The sequence below is a fragment of the Nanorana parkeri genome, unplaced genomic scaffold (genome assembly GCF_000935625.1).
Source record: "Nanorana parkeri isolate BGI_ZX_2015 unplaced genomic scaffold, ASM93562v1 scaffold161, whole genome shotgun sequence".
Classification (NCBI taxonomy): domain Eukaryota; kingdom Metazoa; phylum Chordata; class Amphibia; order Anura; family Dicroglossidae; genus Nanorana; species Nanorana parkeri.
Window position 1 is genome coordinate 166,004 of NW_017306429.1, and position 15,351 is coordinate 181,354.

The 15,351-nt window shown below is 40.6% G+C and overlaps 1 protein-coding gene across 1 annotated transcript in view; it reads left to right on the forward strand.

The window, feature by feature from the left end:
* TET2 (tet methylcytosine dioxygenase 2) overlaps nucleotides 1-12,594 on the forward strand; it is a 20,950-nt gene extending 8,356 nt beyond the window's left edge. Inside the window, exons 6-9 of the mRNA XM_018554487.1 lie at nucleotides 4,132-4,221; nucleotides 5,711-5,848; nucleotides 7,605-7,962; nucleotides 10,548-12,594. Of these exons, the coding sequence (XP_018409989.1) occupies nucleotides 4,132-4,221; nucleotides 5,711-5,848; nucleotides 7,605-7,962; nucleotides 10,548-11,911 (1,950 nt within the window). The 3' untranslated portion in view covers nucleotides 11,912-12,594. The remainder of the gene's footprint in view (nucleotides 1-4,131; nucleotides 4,222-5,710; nucleotides 5,849-7,604; nucleotides 7,963-10,547) is intronic.
* Nucleotides 12,595-15,351: the final 2,757 nt, after the last annotated feature.

A 15,351-nucleotide genomic window follows, 5' to 3' on the forward strand; every position in this document is an offset into this window, starting at 1 on the left:
CTCTTTCCATATTTTCAGTATTTTTTTCTGTCTTAGGACATTGTCAGAACCTGTTAATGATCTATAATTCCTTATGGAAATAGTTACTAAATTCAATGTACTTAGCACATACACCAGGTATGATGTGGGGTATACACTAGATAAAAACACAGGAGCTGAAGATGCCCATAACTGACATCAGAAATGTTTGCTCGATCAGAAGACGTTTTCATATCCGTGGGATATCTTCCCTAACCATGTCAGATATTCCATGCTTGGGCCTTCTTGAGAGGAAAGTTAATTGGACAGCTTGGATTTTTCCCAGGCAACTGTTAATTTTTCTTCACAAGGGAGGCTTCTGCCAGGCATGCCTGTAGAGTACATTCACCTGATGCAAACAATCATATTTGCACTTCAATCTTTTACTAGAAAAATTGTTTTCCATGGGGTTCATACATTGTTGACTACCTTTGAACAGCTTTACATAGGTCACAAGCTGGAAAATTAAAGTTACTGAATTTTTATGGTATAGCAAAATCTTTAAAGAGTCATTATTGAAATCGAAATGGCTACTACGAAATGGCTTCCGTAAAGCATTCCCCAAGCCCTGCCCCCAGCCCACTGACGCCCCGCCCCAGCCTGGTCACCGAGCTATGTGTGGCGGAGGGAGGAGACAGGGAGGAGCCTCCCTGTCCCCCACTTGCTCGTCACTGGTGAAGCATTGAGATCAATGTCCTCAATGTTTTTTTTTGATTGGACAGCTTGGACCAATGGTGCTTTGCCATTGGTGCAAACCATCCACAGAGCTCAAGCCTCTAGCATAGAGTAGAGGCTGTTGCAGCACTTGCCTAAGTTAGGTTACACAAGCAGTGGGGAAGACCGCTGCTGTGTAACCTAACTTAGCTGTCAAAAGCAGGATGCAACGGGCAGCGCTCCGTCCATGACGGGTTACACAGTGAGGTGGCTTTCCCTGCTGTGTAACCTGTTAGAACCAGTCTGCATGGAGAAAAAGCTGGCAGCTTCAGGCTTGAAGCTGCCAGCTTTTTCCTCCATAATACTAGGTGAGGCTCTAGCTCACCTGCCTCCCCTGACCGCACGTCCCTGCTATAGAGCGTAGCAAAGTCACCAAAAAAAAAAGGTAAGCAAGTATTATCTAAGTACAAGAAGCAGGTGTGTTCTAACTTGAACCTTGATGTGCTGTGTGTATTTCTTCCAGATCTGTGCAGCAATTCTGTGTGAAACTTTGCATTTGTGCAGGAGCTTACTGTACTAAAGACTGGTCACACTCTCTCCTTGTGTAGGGTGACTAGTCTTGTATCCGCCCCTATCTGTAGTTTTCTGCAGGCAGTCTGTATTGGGTGGGGCCTCCTGGCTCACAGCTCTGATCTCTGCGCAGGCAATGTGCAGCACAGTGATGAGGTCACTGCTATTTTTAACATGATAATAACTGGATTTGCATAGGCATTTGGGGCACACAAAGTGGATTTCATCTGTGGCTATTGAGGAATATGTTTCAGTAAATGTTTTTGTTCCCGGAGTTCAGCTTTAATGGCAGTTGCAATAGAAGAGCTGTTATACTTAATTCCCATATGTCACTGCTCTGTCCTGTAGTAATGTAGGGGTCAGAGGATGCAACCAAGGCATGCAGCGGGGGGCAAAGTTATTCAACACTCCCAGGAGTGTGAAATGGTGAGGGGTATAATGGAAGCTGCACCACTTGAACAGAGGAAAGGTAGGAGACATGGGCCTTCAGAAAGGTGAGCATAATAGCTTTTCTATTGCAGGGAACTGCAGTTTTTTTATGTTTTGGTACGCACATATATGGAAGTTGTTTGTTTGCAGTAGAGCTATGGTCAGTGACTTATTTGGCTTACAGGCATAATCACAAAAGGGCTTACAGAGGAAGAAAACACATTGTGGCTTATTGGCTCAAAGTGGGAAGGGAGGTTGAGAAATAAGAATTCAAGTCAGATGGTATACAATGTAACCAGTTGTTACTGTGCAACACAAGAAATACCCATAAACACATTCATGTGACAGGAAAATAGCTCATAGTAAAGCATCACTAACTAAGGCTTTCTGGTATTCCGAAATGTTCATATGACACCAGCAAGACAGAATTTGCACTGCCTTCATAATCTATAATTTGTAAAACAGAGTTGTTGTATGTTAGTGCATAACAATTATCATATTGTGTAGGGGCCAGAATGTCTGGAGTAATAAGCACAAACAATTTAGGCATGTTGTCAAGCATGATATTATCCCTGTTAGCGATTTCCCAGTATGTTGGAAAGCCTCTGTGTCTTATTAAGGCTCATTCTCTCTTTTCCTTAGAAAAGGGAACTCTCAATTCATTAACTTTGCCGGGGATGGGTAAAAATTTGAGGCAGGTCTGATGATGCACTGATTACACATGGGATGGGCATAATCTAATTTTCCCTTCCAAATGAGAGATCTGCCCGTTTATGACAAATCTCAACATTTGATGTGCATTGCAGGAATATAAAGTAATAGATTATATATTTAGGCATATGAAAGAGCTTTGCTATTCACACTACCTTTAAATTAAAGCTAGTGTTTCTGTCTCGTATTTAGATATGTGTCTTGTACAATAATTGATAAAAGAGAACTATAGCCTAACATTTTTTTGCCATAGTTCTCTTTAGGGTCACAGGAGGACATATACTAATTCCTCCTTTGACCCAAAACTCAGAACATAGCGGGCTATTGTCAGGATCCACCCCACCGCCTGATTAACAGCTAGCTCTGCCTCTCTAGAGGCAGAGCCAGCTGTGCCCACACCCACCCTTGTCCATCCCTCCAGTCAGTGCTGGAGGATTGGAGAGGGGAGAATCCCTTCGGGGAGCAGTGACTGATAGTCACCACTTTCTGCAGGGAGATGATCAGGAACTGAGCGATCGGCGGTATGCGATTGCACGGTTCTCGATCAATAGAGCCAACATGTGACAGCTTCAGTGTCACACATTGGCTCTTATTATGGGGATGAGTGTAATTTACTCTTCCCATAATTCTCCATTAATTACTCTGTAAATGCAGGTATAAAAAGTACATTATAAATTCACTTGGTCAACTGTCTGTCTTCAGCCTGGGTCTGTTTTTGCTTATTCTGGATGCTAGTGTCATGCATGATCATACTCTACTTATAATGTTATGATGTCAATAAGCCTGCTGTCTTTGTTCTACCTCTAAAATCAATAGTGATAAGAGGTTATGGTTGTGTCTGTTTTATATATGCACACTGCAGTCTGAATATGACTGGCTCATACAGTGAAGACTTAAGATATACACTGAGTGGCCAGATTATTATGACCAATAGCTATAATTTTGCGCTGAAGTTGCTAGAGGGCCAGACCATTATAAATAGGGAAGCAGGTTGTTTACCACGACAGTAGAAGTAATTTTTTTTCTGAAGATATGGGTAAACAATGCGATTTAACAGCCTTTGAACGTGGGATGATTGTTGGCGCTCAAGCCATGGAGCGAGTATCAGCAAAACAGCAGAATTCGTTAAATTTTCAAGAGCAGCTGTTGTTAAAGTGTTTAAAGTCTGGACTGTCAGCCGAAAATCTGGGTCTGAACGTGTGAATTGTGGCCATCAGCGACTAGTTAATTTTTTGGTGCAGAACAGAGTGGCAAGACTGGTACAAGACAACAGAAGGGCAACAGTGCAGTGTCAGATTCCTCGCATCACCTTTCAACATCTCGTGGAGTCACGAGGCGGCCCAACAAAGTCATCTCGTGGAGTTATCTTGTGGCCCAACGAAGTACTGATGGGGTGGTCATAATAATCTGGCCACTCAGTGTATACAGTAGTGAAGTCCAGCAGTAAGGATACATTTGCATGCACATAACCGTTAACCTGCATATCCAATGTTATAGGGGCTGATTTATAAAAGCTTCACCCAGGTATATACCCAGCTTTGCAGCATAACAGCTACTAGATGGCTCTGGGAAGCATAGGAAATTCCTAAGCTCCATGTGGCAGCTGCAATGCTGTGTGAACGGTGTTCACCCAGCTTTACGCTAGGCAAACCCATTATTAATAGACCTCTAAGTGATCATAACTTCTATACTTTTTAGCTGTTGTGGATCTTGTCTTAACATATATGATTCTGTTATTTTTTAATAAAGGAAGAGAAATTGGAAGACAGTCTGCAGGATTTGTCGACACTAATGGCACCAATTTACAAGAAGCTTGCACCAGATGCCTATAACAATCAAGTATGTATTCCGGCCCAACTCAAAGGGTTGCTTTAATTGTCCAACAACCTACACTCTGCACAGTGATTTGCCTGCATAAAACGAATGCTATTGTTAGAGATTCCTACTAATGGAATCCGTGTGAACAATGGATAGTAAAGGTCTATACGATAACATGCGTACTTTACTCCTAGGCAGTGAGAGTCACCAGTATGTCTTCCATTACCTCAGCAAGAAGTCATAACACTGCAAATAATGTATTTGGTAGATGGTTCACACACAAACACACTCTTAGCGGTGCCCATTTTGAAGACTGATATTGTGTGCTGAAGGGGAAAATCTATTGTGCTCTGCTGCTTCTGTGCATCACAACTAATTTGTTGTATACTATTTTTGATGGAGAGGGGGTGCTTGGTTCTGAGAGTAGGCTTGACTGGGGTAATGTCTTCACTGTAATAGTTTCACTCATTGACTCCTAGATTATAAAGGAATATCTCTAACCAAAAATTTTTTAACAATATTTTGAATAGGGTGGGGAAGGGTTACCACTCCTGTCAGGTATCCTGTCAGGCTAAGGAGAGATGAAGATGAGGTACTGGATATGGATCCTCGATATATAATGAGAGAAATCCTTATAAAGCTGAATAGCTTGCTTTCAGCAGCTCTCCACAAAACATGGGCCCCTCTCAAAAGACAGAGGATGCCTGATTTGAGAAGTCCATAAGCATTTCAACCATAGAGGAGCCAAACTATAGTCCTTAAATGCTAAAGTGGTACTTTATTGATTCCATAAAAGACAACAAAAGGATGCCAACACATTTTGGAGGCTTGGCAATCCCCCTTTAATAGGGCTTTAAAAATCAACTAGATGTTAGTTGCCTCCTGAGCAAGGGTCCTGGGAATTCAATCAAATCCATGAGAATAATTTCTTATAAGGCATGAAAGATTTTAGTGCATTCATACAAAAACTGGACAATGTATGGGCAGGGAATGGCAATTAAATACTTTATCTCAAATTGAAGTTCAGTTAGCTACAGAGCTGTAAACTTGTTTTCTGATACCTATTGTTCTTTGCTGATTAAGCAGAAATAAGCTGATATTGCCTATACCCAGCTATAGAGAATTCATCTGATTCAATGGATGTTGCATAATATTGCTCAAGGGTTTGATCACTCCTAATTGAAATTTCAGAAACTCTTATGTACTGGTACCTTAATTGGATACTCTTTGCTATTTTCTGTAGATAACAACATTCTACTTATAATTTCCTCAAGTGACAATGAAGGGCACTCCTTTCATTGTTACATCTGACATTATATACTTGCTTTTGGTAACCCAGTATTTAATATACTGAAATAATGTTAGCGTTGTAAAGTTTAATTCCATTTTTTGGTAGTAGTTTTACTTTTTTGCTTTACTGGAAAAATCTTTGTACTTACAGATTGTGGCTGTAAAATAATATGAGTTTTCTTAATAGCTGTACATTACTATTTCCCCGTCTCATTTGTAGATTGAGCATGAGCATAGAGCCCCGGACTGCCGCCTTGGTAGGAAAGAAGGTCGCCCTTTCTCAGGAGTCACTGCCTGTTTGGATTTTTGTGCTCATTCACACAGAGATCTGCACAATATGCAAAATGGGAGCACACTGGTAAGTCAGATTGTAGACTGTGTAACATTATATTACTATGGATTTAAGTAAGGTTTAAACTTGCTATAATTCTAATACACCATATTTGTTTTTTATGTGATTGCCTAGATATTCTGTTTCCTTTTTCATTGCACTAGTTGCTTCATCTAGATCAGTGGTTCTCAACCTGTGTAACCTCAGGACCCACATTTGTCTTCGGTCATTAAGTCGCGACCCAAGTCGCATTGCAATGGAACACATAGCATTGCGGTACCGTGCTTAACGGTGCAGGCGATCAAACTGTGGGTGGGAGGTGCGTTTGGGGTGCCATTAAAATGAATGGCAATGCAACGCACCTCCCTCACCAGAACACATGGTAGGTGCGATTGCATGGTACAGTGCGTTTATCGCATGGGACTGTGCGATTATTGCACTGTACTAGTGTGAACGGGCCCTCGAAAACACTGACAGACACACGCAACCACAGACATCATTTTTTTTAAGATCCATCCAGTCTCCCTACCTTACGAGAACTGGAGTGGATCCTCAACCTGGGGTCCAGTGTGGGCTGCTGTGCTGTGATGAAGCTCCATCCATGGGGGCATTGCTTGTACAGCTCCCATGCGTGCCCTGTAGAGGTGTCGGGAGCCAGAATGTGATGTCACTCCAGTCCAGGCACCACTACAGGGCATGCAAGGGAGCTGTAAGCAATGCACATACGGATGGAGCTCCCTCGCAGCCAAAGCCCCAGCCCACCCCACCCCACCTCAAGCTTACACACAGTGCCGGGGAAGCATATTTTGAATGGCTGCTTGGCGCTAGAACAGTGACAGTGTTGCGCTGGGGAAGGATGAAGAGTCTCTCAACTAGAAAAGTGTAAGGCATGTGGCAACCCACTGGACATGGGGTCGCGACCCACTTTTTGGTCACGACCAACCAGTTGAGAACCAAGGATCTAGATGTCATTACAGCAGAGAAAAGATAGAATGTAGAAAATATAGTGAAAAGTGTCCAAACAAAATGGTGTAAGTGGTAAGACCCAAATCTGCCTGATAGTCTCTATAGGACATATTGCCTTGTGTATACAATCCTAAATTATTTTCATAAACCCATTGTTAAAGCTGAACTGCTGGCCAATATAAAAGACACAAATTAATGTAGTCCTCTAAACTCATTAATACATCATTAAATTTTACTTGCACCTGAGTTTAGGTCAGGTTGGGAGAGAGAGAAGCAGTAAAGGGAGCCAATCATTTGTTAAAATTAGGAATATGTTGATAGGAGTTGAGAGCAAAGAGATTGGCTCATCAGTCTGCTGCTTCTCCTTTCACTGCCCAATCACAGGGTCACAATGAAACAAGACCAATAAGTATGGCTTAAATGTAGCAGAGAAAGATCATGTTTTATGCCCTTGGTGGGTAAAACACCTCCCTTATATGTATTCATCTGTGTGTTTAGCTCTTTGCCTGTAGTTCATTGTTAAATAAGAACTCATTTAAGTTATCCTAATATGTACCTGCTAAGTAAAATGTTTCCATAGTCAATGGAGAAGGCCCAACTATCTGTAGGAAGACTATTTCTGAAGGAGAAAGGATGTAGGGAGTAAGCATTACCTTCAGTTATTTATATTAGAGAATAAATCGTTCCACGGTGCACTGCCTCTAATTGATGTTCATAAAATTAAAGGATGTCAAAATGTGTTTGTAACTAGATGATCAGGTATATTTTATTTTGCAAACTCAGAATCTTGCCAACCCTTCTGATTCATTTCTTCCAGGTTTGCACTTTAACCAGAGAAGACAATCGTGAAATTGGTAAAAAGCCTGAAGAAGAACAGCTGCACGTGTTACCTCTTTACAAAGTTTCTAATGTGGATGAGTTTGGCAGCGCGGAGGCACAGGAAGAGAAGAAAAGAACAGGTGCTATCCAGGTTCTAAAATCCTTTCGCAGGCAAGTGAGGATGTTGGCAGAGCCTGTTAAGACATGCCGGCAAAGGAAAATGGAAGCCAAGAAGGCAGCAGCAGAGAAGCACTCTGCATCCCAGGAAAATAGCTCTAGTAAAAATGAAAAGGAGAAAAACTCACGTTATAAGAATGCACATTCTGAAGCTGCTAATCATGAAAAGCAGCTAGCAGGTAATTAGAATGCAGATCCATTACTTATTCAACGGCCTGGATTGGAAGGTCTTACCCATATTGTATTGTTACCTAATGTTGACTTTAGAATGTATGTCTTGGCAGCACATTTACTTTTTCTGCCTCCGCCACACTGAAATCATAAGCATTGTTTACAGTCTGCCTAAGTTCTCTCCTGCTCGACAGCTGAACACCCCTCTCTTATGTTATAGAGATGACGAGACAGGGAGGTGTTCATTATTGCAGCAGGGAAGAACTCAGGCAGGGCTGGTAACATTGCTTGGGATTTCAGTGCAGCTGAGGCAGTGTTGTCAGCTCACTACAAGAAGTTAGGAGCTGAGTGGTTTCAGGCAATATATATATATATATATATACACACAACATTAGTGCGGTTCTGGCAACATCAACAAGTATTTTTTGTAGTTGCAGTATTTGTAAAGAGGCAAAACCTAGAGAAATGTATGTATCTACATGTATTACAAATATGTACTGCAAATGTTTTGGGGTTTTTTGCCCTTACATGCACTTTAAAGTTGTCCAAAAAAAAAAGGAAGAATTGTGAAACCTTAGGAATTATCTGATCTTCTGTATGAAGGGCTCATAAAATGTGCCCAGGTCTTCTTCCTTGTCATACAAATATGACAAGCTTGTTTTTTTTTTTTTCAAACAACACAAACCTGATCTGCAGCTAAGGAAATGTTTGGTTGAGGTTACTGAGAATAAAAGGGGTTCCTCTAGCTACTAAATGCAGCACCTTATATGCTTTTTCCATCAGTGAACTTGTTTGTTTACTCAGTATATGGTCATGTATAATATGTATACACACTATATTGCCAAAAGTATTGGGACGCCTGCTTTTACACGCACATAAACTTTAATGGCATCCCAGTCTTAGTCCGTAGGGTTCAATATTGAGTTGGCCCTCCCTTTGCAGCTATAACAGCTTCAACTCTCCTGAGAAGGCTGTCCACAAGGTTTAGGAGTGTGTCTATGGGAATGTTTGACCATTCTTCCAGAAGCGCATTTGTGAGGTCAGGTACTGATGTTGGATGAGAAGGCCTGGCTCGCAGTCTCCGCTTTAATTCTTCCCAAAGGTGTTCTATTGGGTTGAGGTCAGGACTCTGTGCAGACCAGCCAAGTTCCTCCACCCCAAACTCACTCATCCATGTCTTTATGGACCTCGCTTTGTGCACTGGTGCGCAGTCATGTTGGAACAGGAAGGGGCCATCCCCAAACTGTTCCCACAAAGTTGGGATCATGATATTGTCCAAAATGTCTTGGTATGCTGATGCCTTAAGAGTTCCCTTCACTGGAACTAAGGGGCCAAGCCCAACCCCTGAAAAACAACCCCACACCCTAATCCCCCTTCACCAAACTTTACACTTGGCACAATGCAGTTAGGCAAGTTCTGTTCTCCTGGCAACTGCCAAATCCAGACATGTCCATCAGATTGCCAGACAATCTGAAGCATGATTCGTCACTCCAGAGAACACGTCTCCACTTCTCTAGAGTCCAGTGGTGGCGTGCTTTACCCCGCTCTATCATTTTATGTGGCTTACAACTTCGTGGCTGAGATGCTGTTGTTCCCAGTTGCTTCCACTTTGTTATAATACCACTAACAGTTGGCCATTGGATATTTAGTCACAAGGAAATGTCACAGATGGACTTATTGCACAGGTGACAACCTATCACGGTACCATTCTTGAATTCACTGAGCTCCTGAGAGCGACCCATTCTTTCACAAATGGTTGTAGAAGCGTCTGCATGCCTAGGTGCTTGATTTTATACACCTGTGGCCGTGGAGGTGATTGGAACACCTGAATCCAATGATTTGGAGGGATGTCCCAATACTTTCAGCAATATGGTGTATGCATATATAAGCTCAACAATCAACTGGCTTCCCATAAGAACGAATGGGAAATCTACTGCACATGCACGGACTTGCCAGGATACTTTCTGCAGGGACACTGTACGGCGCCCAGTGGCCCCGCAGCAAATACCTGTGTGGATCGTGGGCAGGTAAGTATAAAACTTTGAGGATTTGCTGGGCGAGAGGAAACCCACTGTATATTTAAAGGATAACAGCACTAGAAGTATAGTTTTCCTTTAAATTAGTGTTGTAACCATTTCCAGATTAAATATCAGATCCATATTATTTGTTGAGAGCTTTTCATGCATGTTTGTTTCAATCCAAACATTTTAACGTCCATGAGTGTTTGCATACACATGAAATATGTATACATTAAGCTTAGGAATTCTACATTATATATCACAAATGACGGTCAGTGTCTATTTTGTTTTAGTTGGTTGTACAGTGCAGACAAGGTAAGCCAAGAAAGTTATAGCTCTGAACCTGAACACAATGGGGATTTTCCATCATTTACACCCAAGTAACACCTGATAATGGTGACGTTGGTAATAACTGGTGACGGTCTGTTTGTGAAACACATTATTGCATGAATATGCACAGGGTTTTATAAAGTTGCCAACTCTGAGAATTAAAAAACATCTTTTCCCTGATTTATAAATGCTTCCTTTATTGTGTTTTATTAGATGATAGAATTTTTTTTTCTGTTTAATTACAGAACTTATGCGACTTTCAGGACAGGCCTCACAGTCAATCTCCATTGCCAACTCAAGTCGTCCAAACCCCATGAATTCACTTCCTCCAACAGATCCAGATAACCCTTATACAAGAAATCCTGCAATGGCAGACACTTATCAAAATGCTTCTTCCTCCTATGCTGGCTCTAACCACTCAGATTACTTTCATGCTCCTCCAAACTCAGCAGTCTCTTGTGCCTCCACCCCAATCAACCCTTACCAAGGATCCTTAAATCAAGGTAGTCCCCAGTATCCATGCAATGGTAATATTCCTTTGGAAAACTGTCCACCTTATCTCAGTCATTTTCCTCCACATCCACAGCATATGTTTTACAGGTTTAAAAATCAAGAACCAGCAGCTAATCCTAACTTGCCTCCAGTTCAGTCGTTATACCAGCAGAGGTTTGCTAATGGTAAGACCTACGGTCACAATTATATGAATTATGGAAGTCAAAGCATGCAAGCTGAGGATTTCAATGGCTGCAATCCTAAACCAAACCCTCACCCAATGGGATCATTTAACCCATACTCTGTGCATCGATCAGATAATCACCTAATGGATGCAGTCTCCAAGTCAAAACATAACCTTAGTTCCCCAGACTACCCCTCTCTGAATAAGAATGGTGATTACCCTCACTCCTTTCAGGCTCATGAAAGCAATGCATCCATAGATGGCAGGGCTGGCCCTCTGCAGCTCCATGGTAAGAACAGTGACACGCATTTACATGTAAGGAATGGAATGCCTGAAGGGTATCCTGGTCATAATCATGACAGGACTAACGTTGGAGGCCTTGGTAGATCAAATGGTGCTAATGTTCAGGAAAAGCTACCACCGACCTCCACTCCTGTGAAAGAAGAGCCAGAAGAAGTATGGTCAGACAGCGAGCAGAGCTTTCTTGATCCTGATATAGGAGGAGTAGCAGTAGCCCCAACTCATGGGTCAATCCTCATTGAATGTGCAAAGCGTGAACTTCATGCTACAACTCCATTAAAAAATCCCAACAGGAATCATCCTACTAGGATTTCATTAGTATTTTATCAGCATAAAAATATGAATGAGCCAAAGCATGGCTTGGCGTTGTGGGAAGCGAAGATGGCGGGTAAAGCCAGGGAAAAAGAAGAAGACTGTGAAAAGTATGGTCCAGACTATGTTGCTCCAAAATCCTACAATAAAAAAGCGAAACGTGAACCTGTTGAACCAGCCCATGAACCTGCTGAACCATCCTATTTACGATTCATCAAATCACTCACACAGAGGACAGTGTCAATGACCACAGACTCACAAGTCACCACATCTACATACGCCTTAACACGGGTTACAGGTCCTTATAACAGATATATCTAATCTGTTTCTTTACCTCATGAACATCAGAGTGGTGCATCATTTTTCCATAGGCTAGTTCATGTGGTTGTTTGGAATGTTGTGGCAGAGAAGTTACAGTATTCATGTAATCGATTATGTTACCCATCGGTCAAGAATACCAGCAAAAACAAGACATGGTATCCTCACCATCATTCTCTTCTTTGACTCCTATTTGGTCACAGAACATGTCAAAGAGGAGGATACTATCATCCTATGCAAATGGTGTTCCATTCAAACACAGGTTTTATTGGATGAGGCATAATGATATTTTGTATTGTTCTCCTTATCACATTGTATATCTGTGATCACTTTTGTAAAACAGATATGTTTAGTTAGGAGCCAGAGATATACTTGCTTAGTGTTACAACATCAGGAATCTTACAAAGACCTTGAGGTGCTGAATTCCTAATGTGCTAAATGATACTGGAATTGCAACTTTTTAACCTAGGCTATATAATCTTAATAAAGACCTCCAATAGACTGAAGTAGTATAGATTCACAGATCACTATATATTTAATTGAAACACTGAAAATATTGGGACATTCAAAAAAATGGTGCTATCATGAGTGTCTATTAATAATGCCTTGAAAACAAGTACAGTTCAGTGATAATACATGAAATATTAAGTGATTACTTTCTCAACAGTTACACTTTTAAATGTCATTTTAAAGTAGTTGTTTTTATATTTGTATTTTAACATCCTTATTTACAGTTTAAAAAGTAATGAACCTAAAATTTAACCACCTTCTTGCATCACATATTGATTTTTAAATATAGGTTGTTTGTTTTTTTTGTTTGCACTATTGGTATGCAAAATAAAGTATACTTTGATGCTGATCTGGGCCAAACAATGGCAAAAAACATGCCCTTTAATTGAAATGCTAGCAACATTAGCAGTCATGAATTGTTTCTCGACCTGCATGAGTCTGTATAATCAGAGCCTTTATTTTTAAAACTGAAAAAAATATTAGGAGTTGAATTTTAGTTTCTAATATTTATTTTACTCAACACAAATGAAGAAAAAATAGTTCCTCTGAAATACTAAAAAGACAGATCCTGAGACCTTGATGTGTTAGCGTAACCTTTAGGATGCATTCACACTTGATTGTTGGGGTGCTATTACTTTTCAACTGCACCCCAATGCCATAAGGCAATGCACATGTGTTGACTGCACTGCTTTGTTAAAATGGTGTAGGTTTTTTTTTTTGTTCATTCTGCTGCATTAGCAGCCCATTTTCATGAATGTTAATGTTAATGCAACACATCAGAATGGAAAGTTGTGAATGGGCCCAAAGTTTTCTATAATACTGTTACATTTTAGTGATGCTGATCATCTTTAGTCTCTTTGCAGCCACTTCCTGTCTACATGTACTCCACTGCTGGCTGCAACGCATTGCTCAGGGCTTGTTTTCTAATACTTACAGCAGTGGAATGTGCCTGTGCAATGTGTGTCGGTATGGCCTCTTAAGTTGGGTATACTCGTTTCTATTTTCTTTGTTCAATCTGCGTTGATCGAGTAATCTTCCGCTGTTTACAGTGGCCGCTGTCAGAATACCTGAACGTAGCTGGACGCTTTTTGGCTGCTCACTCTGTTCAGCCAAGACTTTCCCGACATGCTCCTTTGATCAGCTGATCGAGGGATGCCGGTCATAAAGGTGCTGCACCCATGCTTCAAATTTCGTCCGGAAGTGAGTATACCCAGCTTTACACTCTTCATGAGAAGTGTGAAGGGATGAAAACACAGGAGAGCAATTGGGAGACAGGGATATAGATTTTCAACCCCATAACAGGAAGTACCTGGACAAGGACCTTCATGGCAGTATTACAAGGTTGTTAGCTGCAGAATTAAGATTTAAAATTACATTAACGTGCTTAATATTATATTTGGTTTCAGTTTTTGTTATTGGGTTTACATCCAGTTTAATACCCCTAATAACATTTTGCTCTGAAGGTTAAACAAGGAACATTTACTTACCATTAGAACCAAAGCCAATTGCAATCTGCCTCTGAATGCATTGAGGGCGTTTTTATATGTTTAGGTGCTCTTCAGCGGTTGGTCTCCACCATGGCATTCTCTGGGCATAGTTGTGCCACTTTCACTAACCCCAAAGAGTCTGTGCTCTGCGTAGCTCCATTTCACTTACAGTACAAGTCAAAATACAAAAATAATCTATCTTGGATGTGGCGTATAAATCATTAAAGAATGAAGAATCTTCATTCCATCCATGAGTTCCATGAATGCCTCCATTCAATCCCAAAAGGATTATGGCAGGAAGACGAAATTGGAAATGTAACTTACAAATGGCTTTTTTTTTTTATAGCTCATGCGGTCTGTATCGCAACATTTTGGTCTTGTTTCTTTTCCAAACCACTGAAAACATGCCTTTATCTTTATATCCAGACAAGGCAGACAAATGCCATGGCAAATAAAATGTGGAGAACATTAGCAAATAGGTTTTGACTCCACATAGGGGAACAATGTTAGGCCACAGAAAGAGAACTTATGATGCATAAAAATCTCTGTGGCAACTAATATTATATGTGCAGAAGGCATTTGACAGACATTTCTTTTGTTATGTAAATGGTTCCATAAATAACTCTGCCACAATAAGGCCCTAAGTTCCTCAGATAACAGCCAAATCAATTTTTTATATATACTGTGTGTGTGTATAGATATATAATATATATATATATACAATTTCAGATGTTAACTACTGTCATAAAGGGCCTTATTCAGCACAGGGGCAGAAAATTAGCTTGCTATATATATTTTTTTTTCATAAACAGCATTTGTTGATATTGTTGTTTGGCTATAGGTATGCAACAAAACAACTTTATTAATTATGCCTCAATCGATGAGAAGTATTCTAAATGACATAATAATACTTAGTAATGTCATGTATAGTGTCCATTATTTATTGTTAAAAATATTTACCAGCACTGATATATAGAAGACAAGTGGTTTAAACTGGGAGGAAAACATAAATAATAACCTCATTCAAGATTAACAGGGTTATTCACAAAAGGGTGAAGAGTTTGGAAAAGGCAGGAGAAGTGACAAATCTAGAACGTAGCTGAACTGGAAAGGACAGGTATTTTGTCCTAGATTGTTCACTTCTCTTACCTTCTCCAAACTCTTCACACTTTTGTGAATAACCCTGTAAATATTGAGCCAAGTTTTGTTAGCTAGACAAAATGGGGACCCTTTGCTGTATTCATACCTGGAAGGGTCTCATGTCAGTCTCTTTTTTCTTACAGATATTCATATGAAACCAGTAAAACTACTACATGCAGTTAATAGGGACTTAGCCATTTTATTTAGCATGAATCCACCCAGTTATACAGGTTTAAATTTGGTAAAGATGCTTGACGGTGCTACTATTACCCGCTGACAGTGGAAACAGCTGTTTTTATACGCTGA